The sequence below is a fragment of the Lontra canadensis genome, unplaced genomic scaffold (assembly GCF_010015895.1).
Source record: "Lontra canadensis isolate GAN:19392208 unplaced genomic scaffold, GSC_riverotter_1.0 scaffold11, whole genome shotgun sequence".
Lineage (NCBI taxonomy): Eukaryota > Metazoa > Chordata > Mammalia > Carnivora > Mustelidae > Lontra > Lontra canadensis.
This window is the reverse complement of record NW_022631005.1, coordinates 24,198,615-24,211,475: the sequence shown is the minus strand read 5'-3', so window position 1 is coordinate 24,211,475 and position 12,861 is coordinate 24,198,615. Positions and strand designations below refer to the sequence as shown.

Sequence of the window (12,861 nt, the reverse complement as noted above, 5' to 3'; positions counted from 1 at the left end):
CTTAAAGTGGAAGCAAAGATCATTGATTTTTAGATTGTTCTTCCTTTCTAACATAAATTTTTAATGCTATAGATTTCCTTCTAAGTACCATTTCAGCTGCAGACCACAAAACTGAATGTGTTATGTTTTTGTTATTTCATTCATGTTTTGTCTCTTTTTTGTATGTGTGTGACTTTTTTGACAGATTATTTATTTAGAAGTATTATTTAATTTCCAAATATTTCAGGCTTTCTAAATACCTTATTATTATTGATTCTGTTTTAGTTTCATGTGGTCAGAGAATCTACTCTAAGATTTCATTGTTTTGGGGGTGCCTGGGTGGCTCAGTCATTAAGTGTCTGCCTTGGGCTTGGGTCATGGTCCCAGAATCCTGGGATCGACCCCCCACATCAGGATCCCTGCTCAGCGGGGAGCCTGCTTCTTCCTCTCCCACTCCCCCTGCTTCTTTTTTATTTTCTACATTTTAAAATTTAAAAAAAAAAAAATTTCCATTTTATTTTATTTTGTTTATTTTCAGTGTTCCAAAATTCATTGTTTATGCACCACACCCAGTGCTCCATGCAATACCTGCCTTCCGTAATACCAACCACCACTCCCCCTGCTTCTGTTCCCTTCTCTCGCTGTGCCTACCCCCACCCCCGCCCCCAGTCAAACAAATAAATAAATAAATAGAATCTTAAAAAGAAGATTTCTTTGTTTCGGAATCTCAAGTCTTATTTTATGTCCCAGGATGTACTTTTTTGGGGGAAGAGTCATGTGCACTTGAAAAGAATTTGTATTCTATCATTTTAGCGTTTTGTGATTTCTTTTGGTTTTGTTTTGAGATAAAGTTCACATAATGTAAAATTAACAATTTCAAAGTGAGCATTTCAGTGACATTTAGTAGATACACAGTGTTTTGCAACCATCACCTCTCTCTAGTTCCAAAACATTTTATTTTTATCACCCCAGAAGAGAACTGTACTGATTAAGCAGTTACTACCTATTCACCCCATGCCCCAGCTCCTGGCAACCACCAGTCTCCTCCATTCTGTCTCTAAAGATTTGCCTCTTTTGGGTACTTCATATTAATGGACTCATGCAATGTTACCTTTGTGTCTGGCTTCTTTAGCTTAACATGTTTGATGGTTAATCCACGTTGTAGCATTTATCAGTACCTCATTTCTTCTTTTGTCTGAATAATATGCCATTATATGAATATACCACCATTTGTTCATCTTTTCAACAGTTGATAGATTTGAGATGTTTCCACCTTTTGCCCATTATAAATAGTGCTGTTATGAACATGTAGGTACATGTTTTTATTCAAGTGTCCACTCATTTATTTGAGTTTATACCTAGGAATAAAATTGCTGAATTATATGGTAATTCTATTTAACTTTTTGAGAAATCGCCAGCCTGTTTTCCACGGTGTCACTTTATATTCCCATCTACAATGTATAAAGGTGGCAATTTCCCATCTACAATGTATAAAGGTGGCAAAATCCATATTTTGATAGTAACACTATTTACTTTTTCAAAAATTGTTATTATTATCCTAGCCATCCTGGTTATGTGAAATGGGTACTTCGTTGTGTTTTTTTAATAATTTTATTTATTTTTTATTTTTTTATTAACATATATTATTTGCTTCAGGAGTACAGGTCTGTGAATCATCGGTCTTACACAATTCACAGCACTCTCCATAGTCCATATCCTCCCCAGTGTCCATAACTCAGCTACCCTATCCCTCACCTCTCCCAGCAACCCTCAGTTTCTTTCCTGAGATTAAGAGTCTCTTATGGTTTGTGTTGTTTTGACTTGTATTTCCCAAATGATGTGTGTGATGTTGATCATCTGTTCGTATACTAGACCCTCATCAGGTATGAGATTTGCACATCTATTCTATCAGTTGTCTTTTGACCTTTTGATAATGTCCATAATGTATAAAATTTTAACCTTGATGAAATCCATTTTATCCATCTTTTCATTTTACTGCTCATTGCTTTTCAAGTCATATCTAAGAATCCATTGCCAAATCCAAGGTCATGAAGATTTTACCCTTATGTTCTCTTTTAAGAGTTTTATGGTCTTTAGCTCCAATAATTAGGTCTTTTATCCATTTTGAGTTAATTTTTGCGTATGATAATGGGGTATAAGGGTCTAACATCATTCTTTTGCATGTGTATAGCTGCTCTGGCATCACTTGTTGAAGCCACTGTTCTTTTCCCATTGAATGGTTTTGGTACCCTTATCAAATATCAATTGGCCTTAAAAGTAAGAGTTTATTTCTGGACTCTTATGCTATTCTCCCTTTCCACCTTTGTGCCCATACTACACTATTTTATTACTGTATCTTTGTGGTAAGTTTTAAAATCAAGAAGTGTGAGTCTTCCAACTATTCTTTTCAACACTGCTTTGACTATTTGCCTATATGGCTTGTGATTGCATATAAATCTGATGATTGGCGTTTCCATTTCTGCAAATGAGGCCACTGAAATTTTGATAGGGATTGCATTGAATCTGTGGATTGCTTTCAATATCACTGCATCTTAATATTAAATCTTCCAGTCTAATGAACATGGGATGCCTTTCCATTTACTTAGGTCGTCTTTGATTTCTTTCATATTTTACTGTTTCTTGCATTTAGTATTCTCTAAGTATCAGTTGAGCCAATGTGGTTGATTCGTGTCTTTCAGATCTTTTATCCAGTTCTATCAATAAGTGATGGTGGATTTGTCTATTTCTCTCTTAAATTCTGCCAGTTTTTTAAACAACACTGAAACCTATATTGAGCAATTTATATTTATCATTTCTTCCTGATATATTGACTTGTCTCATTATGAAATGTTTTCCTCCTCTAGTATTGTTTCTTGTCTTAAAACATTTTATCTGACTTTTATAGTGACTTCAGCACTCTTTTGATGAGCGTTTCAAGGGTATGCCTTTTCCACCCTCTAATTTATTAGCTTAGTATTCATTTTTTTTAAGATTTTATTTATTCATTTTGAGAGACAGAAAGAGAGAGAGCAAGAGAGCACAAGCCAGAGGGAGGAACAGAGGGATAGGGAGAAGCAGACTCCTGGCTGAGCAGTGAGCCTGATGTAGGAGTCGATCCCAGCACCCTGGGATCATGACCTAAACCGAAGGCAGACACTTAACTGACTGAGCCACCCAGGCACCCCTGTGACCTTAATATTTAAAGTCTGTCTTTTGCATATAGTTATATAGTTCATCTCTGCTGTTCTATCTTGTCTCATTGGAATGTGTAGTCCTTTTATATTTAATATGTCTACTGACATGGTTAGATAGGTATGCCACATTTCCATTTGTTTTCTATTTGTTCTATCTCTGTTTTATTCCTATATGCCTCCTTTCCTGCCTTTTGTATTATTTGAACTCCTTCAGTGTCTTAATTTAGTTTTCTTTGGCCTTTTTACTACCCCGGTCCTTTAAATCTTATGTTTGTATGATTTCTTTAGGGATATGATATGTATCTTTAGGTTATTGCTCTCTATTTCAAGTTCAAATGAAACTACAAGTAAAATACAGTAGTCACATCAACAGTATAATTTTATTTACCTTCAGTTGTTTGTGCTGTTGTTGTCATATATATTGTGTGTGTATACTTTATAAATAAAATATATCATGGTACAATTTTTGCCTTAAACAATGATTTTTTTTTTAATAAACATATATTTTTATCCCCAGGGGTACAGGTCTGTGAATCGCCAGCTTTACACACTTCACAGCACTCACCATAGCACATACTCTCCCCAATGTCCATAACCCCACCCCACCCCCAAACCCCCTCCCCCCATCAACCCTCAGTTTGTTTTGTGAGATTAAGAGTCACTTATGGTTTGTCTCCCTCCCAATCCCATCTTGCTTCATTTACTCTTCTCCTACCCCCTTAACCCCCCATGTTGCATCTCCTCTCCCTCATATCACGGAGATCATATGATAGTTGTCTTTCTCCAATTGACTTATTTCACTAAGCATGATACCCTCTAGTTCCATCCACGTCGTCGCAAATGGCAAGATTTCATTTCTTTTGATGGCTGCATAGTATTCCATTGTGTATATATACCACAACTTCTTTATCCATTCGTCTGTTGATGGACATCTAGGTTCTTTCCATAGTTTGGCTATTGTAGACATTGCTGCTTTAAACATTCAGGTGCACGTGCCCCTTCGGATCACTACGTTTGTATCTTTAGGGTAAATACCCAGCAGTGCAATTGCTGGGTCATAGGGTAGTTCTATTTTCAACATTTTGAGGAACCTCCATGCTGTTTTCCAGAGTGGTTGCACCAGCTTGCATTCCCACCAACAGTGTAGGAGGGTTCCCCTTTCTCCGCATCCTCGCCAGCATCTGTCATTTCCTGACTTGTTAATTTTAGCCATTCTGACTGGTGTGAGGTGATATCTCATTGTGGTTTTGATTTGTATTTCCCTGATGCCGAGTGATGTGGAGCACTTTAAACAATGATTTGTTTTATTTAAAGGTTTTATTTATTTATTTGACAGAGAGAGAGAGAGATCACAAGTAGGCAGAGAGAGGTGGGAAGCAGGCTCCCTGATGAGCCGAGAGTCCAATGCGGGGCTCAATCCCAGGACCCCGAGATTATGACCTGGGTGGAAGGCAGAGGCTTAACCCACTGAGCCACCCTGGGTCTCCAGTGATGTCGTTTTTTAATTAAGTGGGAGAATAGTATATACTCGTGTATATATGCACATATGAAAAGCATAATAGTAGATTACGATCTGAAATTAGGGCATACCTATTGTTTGCTGATACCTCCAGGAACAGTTAGGGATCACGTATGTATTGCATCTAATGGTTCAAGTAAATTTAGGAGATTCTTGGCTTATACGTGATTTAGAAATTCTCTATTCAACTGGTTTCCAGACGAAATAGGCAGTCTTTAAGATGTTTACAGATGTCTCTTCTTTTAGAAGTAACCTGATTAGAAGAGCAGAACCTGAAAGAGCTTATGAAGCTAATAAAGTTAATTTACTGCAAATTTCTACATCACTGAATTAATTGTTTATTCCTTATTCAAAACTAGGTCAGATTACCTTAAGAGAAATGCACAATTAATATAAATAGCTCCAGGAGGAAATAGAATCAAGCTAGTCTTACTGGTTTCTTCCCCAGCTTTGTTAAGATGTAATTGACAAATAAGATTTGTATTGGCATTTTAATTTACATCAGAGATATGAGAAAAAGAATGGGACCAGCGCAATAGATTATAGATAGACTGGCTAATTTGTACAGTGATTGCAGTTCAGCATTCAGATTGAATGAGCTAGAATTGTACATTTTTCAACCAAGATAAATCTCGAAAAAGAATATTAACTGCAAAATAAGTAGCAAGGAGTTGCATATAGTAGAGCACCATAAATGTAAATTTTTTAAATCCTCAACAATTTTCTTTACAGATAACATGTATATATAGTAGCAGTTTAAAAACATTTATAGGAATCATACATACCGATTATAGGATAATGGTTTTTCTGTTGAACATAGGGCAAAAGAATGTTGGAGTGAGGCCTTAGCTATTTTAATAGTGTTTGGTTTTATAAAAGAAGGAGAAAAATCTGAAAGAAAAATGCCCCAAAACTTTAAACCTATTAAATCTAATAGCTAGGCATATTTGTAGGTGTCTTTTGTTATGTATACTGCATGCTTGAAATTTTTAAAAAAATTTTTCAGTTAAATTTAAAGCTAAGAAAATCTGGTTTTGAATGATATTAAAAAGAAGTATTATTCATTACACTCTTTTGTTCCTCAGAGAAGACATTTCTACTGCAAAGGAAATTGATTTTTTTTCTCTCGATACTTATCCTAGATGCCAGCCTGTTTCTGTGCTCCAGGCCACTATCACTCTAGTCAACCTCAGTATCGCCCAATCCCTTCTGTCCATTACAATTCACATCTAAACCAACCACTGCCACAGCCTGCACAGCAGACAGGTGAGTAATATTTCTGAGGCTATACTGTCTTAGCTGTGGTTATTGCTTTTTTCATTCTGCTTTATTTCAGTCTTACTATTAAGATATTGCCCCACTCTGCCTGTCAGGGACCTCAGGTATGGCCCATATGAATATACAAACCACTGAGATTGAAAGAGTGAGCAAATCTTAGCACCTGCCAGAAAGTAACTCTGCCAGGTTTATATGGTAAAGTGTTAAGAGCCATAAGGAGAAGACTGAATTAGGCCAAGCAAAGTGATGAGTGGCTTCCTGTTACTCACTGCCATTGTGGTAAAGCCTCCTTTGGGGCCCGATAATCCACCTCTGTTAACAACAAAAGAGAGACAATGCAAGCTAAGATGTCTCAATGAGCAGCTAATTAGAAGCAAGGACCCAAATGACCCAACTTTGAGAATCTAGCTTGGTGGAGATATTCTGATGTCTTGGTCTCAGTATGCTTTTTAAAGGAATAATGGTCAAACTTTTTTGTGTTTAATTTTTCGGTTTGCTGGTTGTATAGTGAAAGGTATTTTTAAACCAAATGCAGTCTAATACTAGGCATATCACATATATAAAAACTCAAAAGATCCTTTCCCTTATGCTCCTCTTAAATTTTCTTTAAGCTTTCAGTGAAAACTATTGTGACCTCAGTGTAAAAACCTCTCTTGACTGAATTCATTTCTTTCTGTGCTTCCCACCTCAATTTGTACTTCTGCCCTAGATGTGTAATAAGATACTTTTCAGTCTTTCATAACTCTAGCAGTTGAAGTGGAATGTTTATTGGTATCTTTGAGGCCTTTTTAGCTGGTTGTCACTGTTAGAGACTCTCACACTGTACCAGCGTGTCTCACTAGGGCCACATAACCCTCCACTTAGGCAGTTTCTTGCTCTTGATACTATGTGCAAGTCTTAAGGGGAGCCGCAGTTTTAGGAGAAAGATGTCTGCACAGGTCAAGCTGGTGAGAAGTATTTTCATTTCTCCCCACTCATGCAGTTTTCAGTGATCATTGTGACTCACCAACTTCCTTAACCAGAGAGGATTCTTATCACCCCTATAGGGGACCTTTCAGGTTCTTAATCCATTGTTCCTAGGAGTCATCTTATACTTAATAGAAAGTCTTCCCTTTTTTGTGTTACTAGCCCTGTATTGTAGTGTGAGAAATGTTCTTCCAAAGGATATTGAGTACAAACATTGTTCATTTTAGCCAACTTAGAATTAATTGGTCTTCTGTCTTAATTATGACTCCCTTTAGTTCAGGTTTTCCTGAAGTTTGATAATACAGTCTGCTTCAAATACAAATTAGTACATGCTCAAATTTTGAAAGTCATCAGAAGTTCGTTATATGGGAGCATTCATTGTGACACTGCTCATTCATTAGCTTTAAACACATTGTTATTTTATTCTAATAGAAATTATTTTCTGAGTTTTCCTGGGCCACAGTGAGTGACTTTTCATATTGTTTTTGTTTTGATTTTCTTCTTTCAAAATTATAATACAGACTATAGTTAATGTCATGATAACAAAAAAGAAATTTACCTTCATTCTCCCTGTTCAAATATCTTCTGTGTGGCTGATTAACTTAGTTTATTAGTATAGCCTATTAATGAGGCAAGCAGAGATCCTTTGCTCTGTATTTGTGTGAGTTTATTAGTTTTGTTCTTTTCCATCACTAGATTTTTATTCCTCTGCATTGTCAAACTCCCTACAGAATTAAACTTTGAATCACAGGTCGAACCAGTGTGCTTTTACAAATGCATCTCAGCAAAAATATTCCCACTTAATGGAAAACAACTGAATATGCCACTCCTCCCAATTGAGGGCCAAAATACCTATGTTACAGATAGTAGGTGTTTTTATCATCAGTGATACTTTAATTGTGTATTTTTTTTCTAATGCTAATTATGGTGAGAAGGAAGGAAACAAAAGTAAGTTAGATTGCATCCATATAATACAGGCACAGAAGAGTTTGTCTGAATAGTTTTTGACCTTGTGTTTGACTCTTAAAGTCTTCATAGTGTAACATGTTATATAGAATTTGTCCTTCCAGTTATTTTATGTATTGTCCTCTCAGTTTACAGACTAAAATTAGTTGAGTATCATTCAGTGTGAAGGAAAAAAAGAGAAATAAATCCTCAAAGCATCCTCATCTGAAAGCAAAAGAAATGTTAATAAGTACAATAGCGAATTTCTCTTTAAAGAAGAGTTCAGTAGTGCCAGTGGCAAGTATTGTGTTGGTAATTTTAACAGACCTTGTAATGGAATTAGTAGGATTTGAACTACTAAAAAAGTTAGAATCTAAACACTTGTTTGTAGTGAGCTAATGGTTATTTTTTATGTTAAAGCATACAGAAAAGTGTGCATTTATGTTTGTGTATATCCTAATGGAAAAGTAAAATGCAGTGAGAAATGGACAAGGCAACTTTTTCTGATTTTTTTAAACAAATTTATAGCAATTTCTGTCTCCATAATTTACATTTTGATATGTATACATCATACTTTCTGGATTTCATTTTTTTTTTATTCTTTTTCTTATATTTCCCTACATTCCACCATCCTGGTCTGATTAAAATTGGAAATAATTTGTTAATGTCTCTTACGTTTTTGTTTCTTACCAAACATTTAGTGAAGAAGCATATTTTCTTTTATCACGTTAAAGGGTAACACTAATTGTTGAACCAAATAATGAAAACAATAGATTTGGAACAGTTCTTCACTGGGGCACAAATAAATAATTTTTAAATGTTTATATATGAATTTAAAGAAATTGTCCCGTAACTTAACAAATCCAGTGGAATTAAATGGTTGTTTTGAGAGTTTTGTTTTGTTTTTTGTTCTTTACCTATTAAATTAAGTAGTCTTAAACCAGAGGATATGGCAAGAGAAATAAAAAATTATCTGTTATTTTCCCTTTTGGGGGCAGGAAGGTTGGGGAGATAACTCAAGGATAAAATGCTTTGGTCTTCTATCCCACATGTGTGCCAGAGGTCCACAGTAGTTATTGATCCTCTTGACAGTAAACCTCTCATCTATTACGGGAATTGAATTGAAAACAGCACTAACACTATTGCTGAGGAAGGAATATACGTATCTTGTATTATGTATGTGAAGCTGTCATGGTCATTCAAAACAAGGTTAAGTCAACCCCACTCAACAGAAGCAGAAAAAATTCTGGCTACATGAGGCTTTTCAGACAATGGATTGTATAGTGTGAAATAAAATAGGAATGAAGTCCTGACGGCCCTTAGTCATTTTTAACTGGTACTAGATCTATCCCTTAAAACTTCTGGGTTTGTTTACTTACTTGCAAAGGGAGGTTTACTGTATTGTCTGTTGAAACCTCTGTGTACTCTAAAATTCCATGATTCTGTGTTTCTATCTTATGTGAGTCCTTTTTAGTTCAGAAAGGTGGAATACTGGAAGACTGGTTTGCAGTAGTTTAGTGACTTACTTGTCAGTAACTGGAGTCACACAAGCAACTGTTTCAATAGATATGGTTATTTGCCAGTACAGTAGTAAGAATTTATTATCTTAACCCTTTATCATAAAATTTACAGCTTGAATACTATAAAGTATACTACATGTAAGGAGATTGATATAAAGAAACTGTTCCTGCATATCACTTATAGCAGAGATTTTGGGTTTATGAGGCCCTGGCTGTTTTCTGTGTAGCCGCTTTCATTCTTATGACTCTTTTTTGAAAGGTTTGCAGCTTTACCATATATGTTTAATATTTTGCAATAATTGGCCTTGTTCCTGAGCTGTTGGATTCGGGGCCGTAGCACTGTCTGAGAGGTTTACATTTCTCACAGTGAACCGGTCTCTTTTTCAGCTGCTTCCTGGCTTCTTTTTACTCAGGTTTCCACTGCTTTTTTTCTTTCTTTTTCTTTTTTTTTTAATGCTGTATTAAAGTATTAATATTTGCTTATATTTTCCATTATAATGCCTTTTAATCATGCATCATACTCATAAATAGGGATTTGAATTTAAATGACAACCTTGTCTTAATATAATTTACCTTTTAAAATTTTGTGAAAGCTATTGCTTTAATTTCTTTTAAAGCAGATTTGAATGGCAGTTTCAGTTTGGTTTATAGCTTTTCTTAAAAGTCTAATGTCTTAAGCATGCCAAACTCATTAGCAAAAGTTAAGTACATCTCTTTCTGTATTGCTACATAACTTTTAAAGAATATTAGTGTGCATTAATGCATGCTATCTAATGGACCTATGACATCTAAAACCATCTGAAACTACTTGGGCTCTGACTGGGGATATAATTCAATTTTTTTTCCCCAAACTGTGATATTATATGCATGTGGGAAGCAAAATGACTCTGTAAAATGAAATGTCATTTTAGTTTTGCAGCCAGTTGATAAATTCAGAGAATATCAATGCATTATATCATCCGTGTTAGCTTTTCAAGTAACTCAGAACTATGTGGTTCCAGTTAAGCTTTGTTATCAGCAGACTATAGTAGGTTCCAGATGAACCACACATAGAAGGAATATTTTAGGATAAACAGTCTGTAATGTGTGAAGAATATTGGCAGCATTGCAGAACACAGATTTAAAGCTGAGTTGGTGTAAAGGGCGAACAAGGAAGAAATGGACACATTGAATAAGCACCTAAGGGATGATATTAATGGGGACTTAGCTCTCTTAAATAGGGACTTTGGTATAAAGTTAGTTTCTTTGCTGGCATCTTTTGACTCAAGTGATAGGAATTTTGTAATGATGCTACTTTTGATGGCCCTGGTTATCGTTGTTTTTTCATTGATTCTATGAGCTTTCCTGAGTATTGTGTGACCAGCACAGATTCAGACATTGTGTAATACCTACAAATCCACCTATTTCCCTTTTCCCTTCTCCATTAACCTGCTGCCACTGAAACCTGGAGCCAAAAGTATCTGGTAAGTACCCACAGATTTCCTTGAGCTATACAGACTTTTCCATAGGGTCATCATTTAAATAGCCGTGAGTTCAAATCTCTACGTGGCTGTTTTTATTAGATTTGTTTTTTGTGTGTTTGTGTTCATGATTTTTTCAGGCACAGAAATAGTGGAGCAGATGGTGATACAGGAGAAAGAATAGTGAAGGTGTGTTGGTCTGGTGCCTATGTCTTCTAAATTCACCTAAGAGGCTATCCTTAGTTGAACTTGCCTGCTCACTAAAAATGTGCTGCAGGTGTGTAAGATAGACCCAGATTACAAACTGGAGGTTTTGATGATTTGGAAATAGTTCATCTAAATTGTATTATAGATACCTAGATACGGATAAACTTAGAATTGGCAAAAATTGCTTATCAAAAAACAACAACAACAACAACACAGATTCTACCCTCATACTGCTTCTCCTATACAAATTTTGTCTTGAAAAACTTAAATGAAATCACCTTAGATTTAGGGCTGTTCTGACAAAGCAGTTCTTCGCTTCTTTTTATTATCTTTCTCATTATATCTAATTCGTATTACTAAGAATGCTTTCCTTTAAAAAAAAAAAATGCTGTTCAGGTCACCTGCACAAAGTAAAACTAGCCTGTTAAAGCCTGTGCAATACTTTTCTGCTGAGCACTGTGTTTTCTTCTTGCTCTCTTCTCTGTTGAAGTGAAAGAGAGTTAAAAATAGAATATTCTTTGGAGCCCTCCAGGGAAGTGCCTAAGCCATCAATTTATATTGTCCTAGTTCTCTTTGCTTGCAGAATTGATTGTGCTCTCCTCTGAAAGTGCTAGAAGAAATGGGGTGATATTGCAGCAGTGCAGTCCTTTAACAAAGGAGAATGACAGTGTTAAATAACACCTATGTTGAGGTCTAGATATTTTTATTCTGTTGTTTCGTATCACTTATATTGGCATTGCTTACTTTACAAAATACATGTTTTCCCACAGTATTGACACAAATTTCTATGATGATATAGATCCTATTTTCCTCTGACTCCTAGGTTAAAACCTAGACAGATGACAGGAAGGATTTGTGTTGTTGTTGTTTTAATTTCTGATATACTGAAACACTTGTTATTAAAGAAAGAATAATTTAGGTGTAGCCAAGTTGGTGATATGTGTTAGATTACTGGAAATACTCTTCTCTTAGAATTTTTTTTCTTCTTTTCCCAAATTTTTATTTACATTCCAGCTAGTTAACATAGAGTGTGATATTAGCTTCAGGAGTAGAATTTAGTCACTCTTATCAGTTACGTACAACACCTGGTCCTCACCACTACAAGTATCCTCCTTAATACCCATCACCTATTTTTTTTTAAAGTTTATTTATCTAAGTCATCTCTATACCCAGCATGGGGCTGGATCTCACAACCCTGGGACCAAGAGTCACATGCTCTTCTGACTGAGCCAGCCAGCCAGGTGTCTCTACCCATCACCTATTTAACCCATCCCCCTGCCCACCTCCCCTCCAGCATCCTAATGGTACTTTTCATTCTCTAGGAATCTACTTCCTTTTTCCAGTCTTCAGCTTTCTCCCTTTCTTCTAGATCACTGTTTTTTTTTTTTCCTCATACTTGTTGATCTTCAAACTATACCTTCTAAACTATCAGAACTATCCTTTTAGACTGAATTTACATAATGAACTTGGACCACAGTGCCACTTCTCTACTAAATACTACGCTATAACAGTTGATGCTCTGCAGCCTGAGATTCCTTTGCTTAAACACAGGTTCAGAGGAATTTGTGAGCAACTTGAATACTTCTTTTAAATGTAAATTTTATTTACCAAGTGTGCATAAAGTGAGGCATACTTGTGATTATATTATGTTGCTAATAAATTAATGACTTTGTCTTGCATGGACAGTGGTAAGGTTCTTATCTTTGATTAGTAGAAAGATGTGGTGAATTTTTCTGTTTTTAGTGCTTTGTAACTGAATATTTCTAGTTTTCCCTGCGGTTATAGTAACTTTA

General features: G+C 35.6%; 1 protein-coding gene across 10 annotated transcripts in view; it reads left to right on the top strand.

Annotated features, from left to right (window-relative positions):
- R3HDM1 (R3H domain containing 1) overlaps positions 1-12,861 on the top strand; it is a 209,860-nt gene that overhangs the window by 129,118 nt on the left and 67,881 nt on the right. For all 10 annotated transcript variants that reach the window (XM_032856157.1, XM_032856158.1, XM_032856160.1 and 7 more), the window contains one exon: positions 5,835-5,958. In XM_032856157.1, the coding sequence (XP_032712048.1) occupies positions 5,835-5,958 (124 nt within the window). The remainder of the gene's footprint in view (positions 1-5,834; positions 5,959-12,861) is intronic.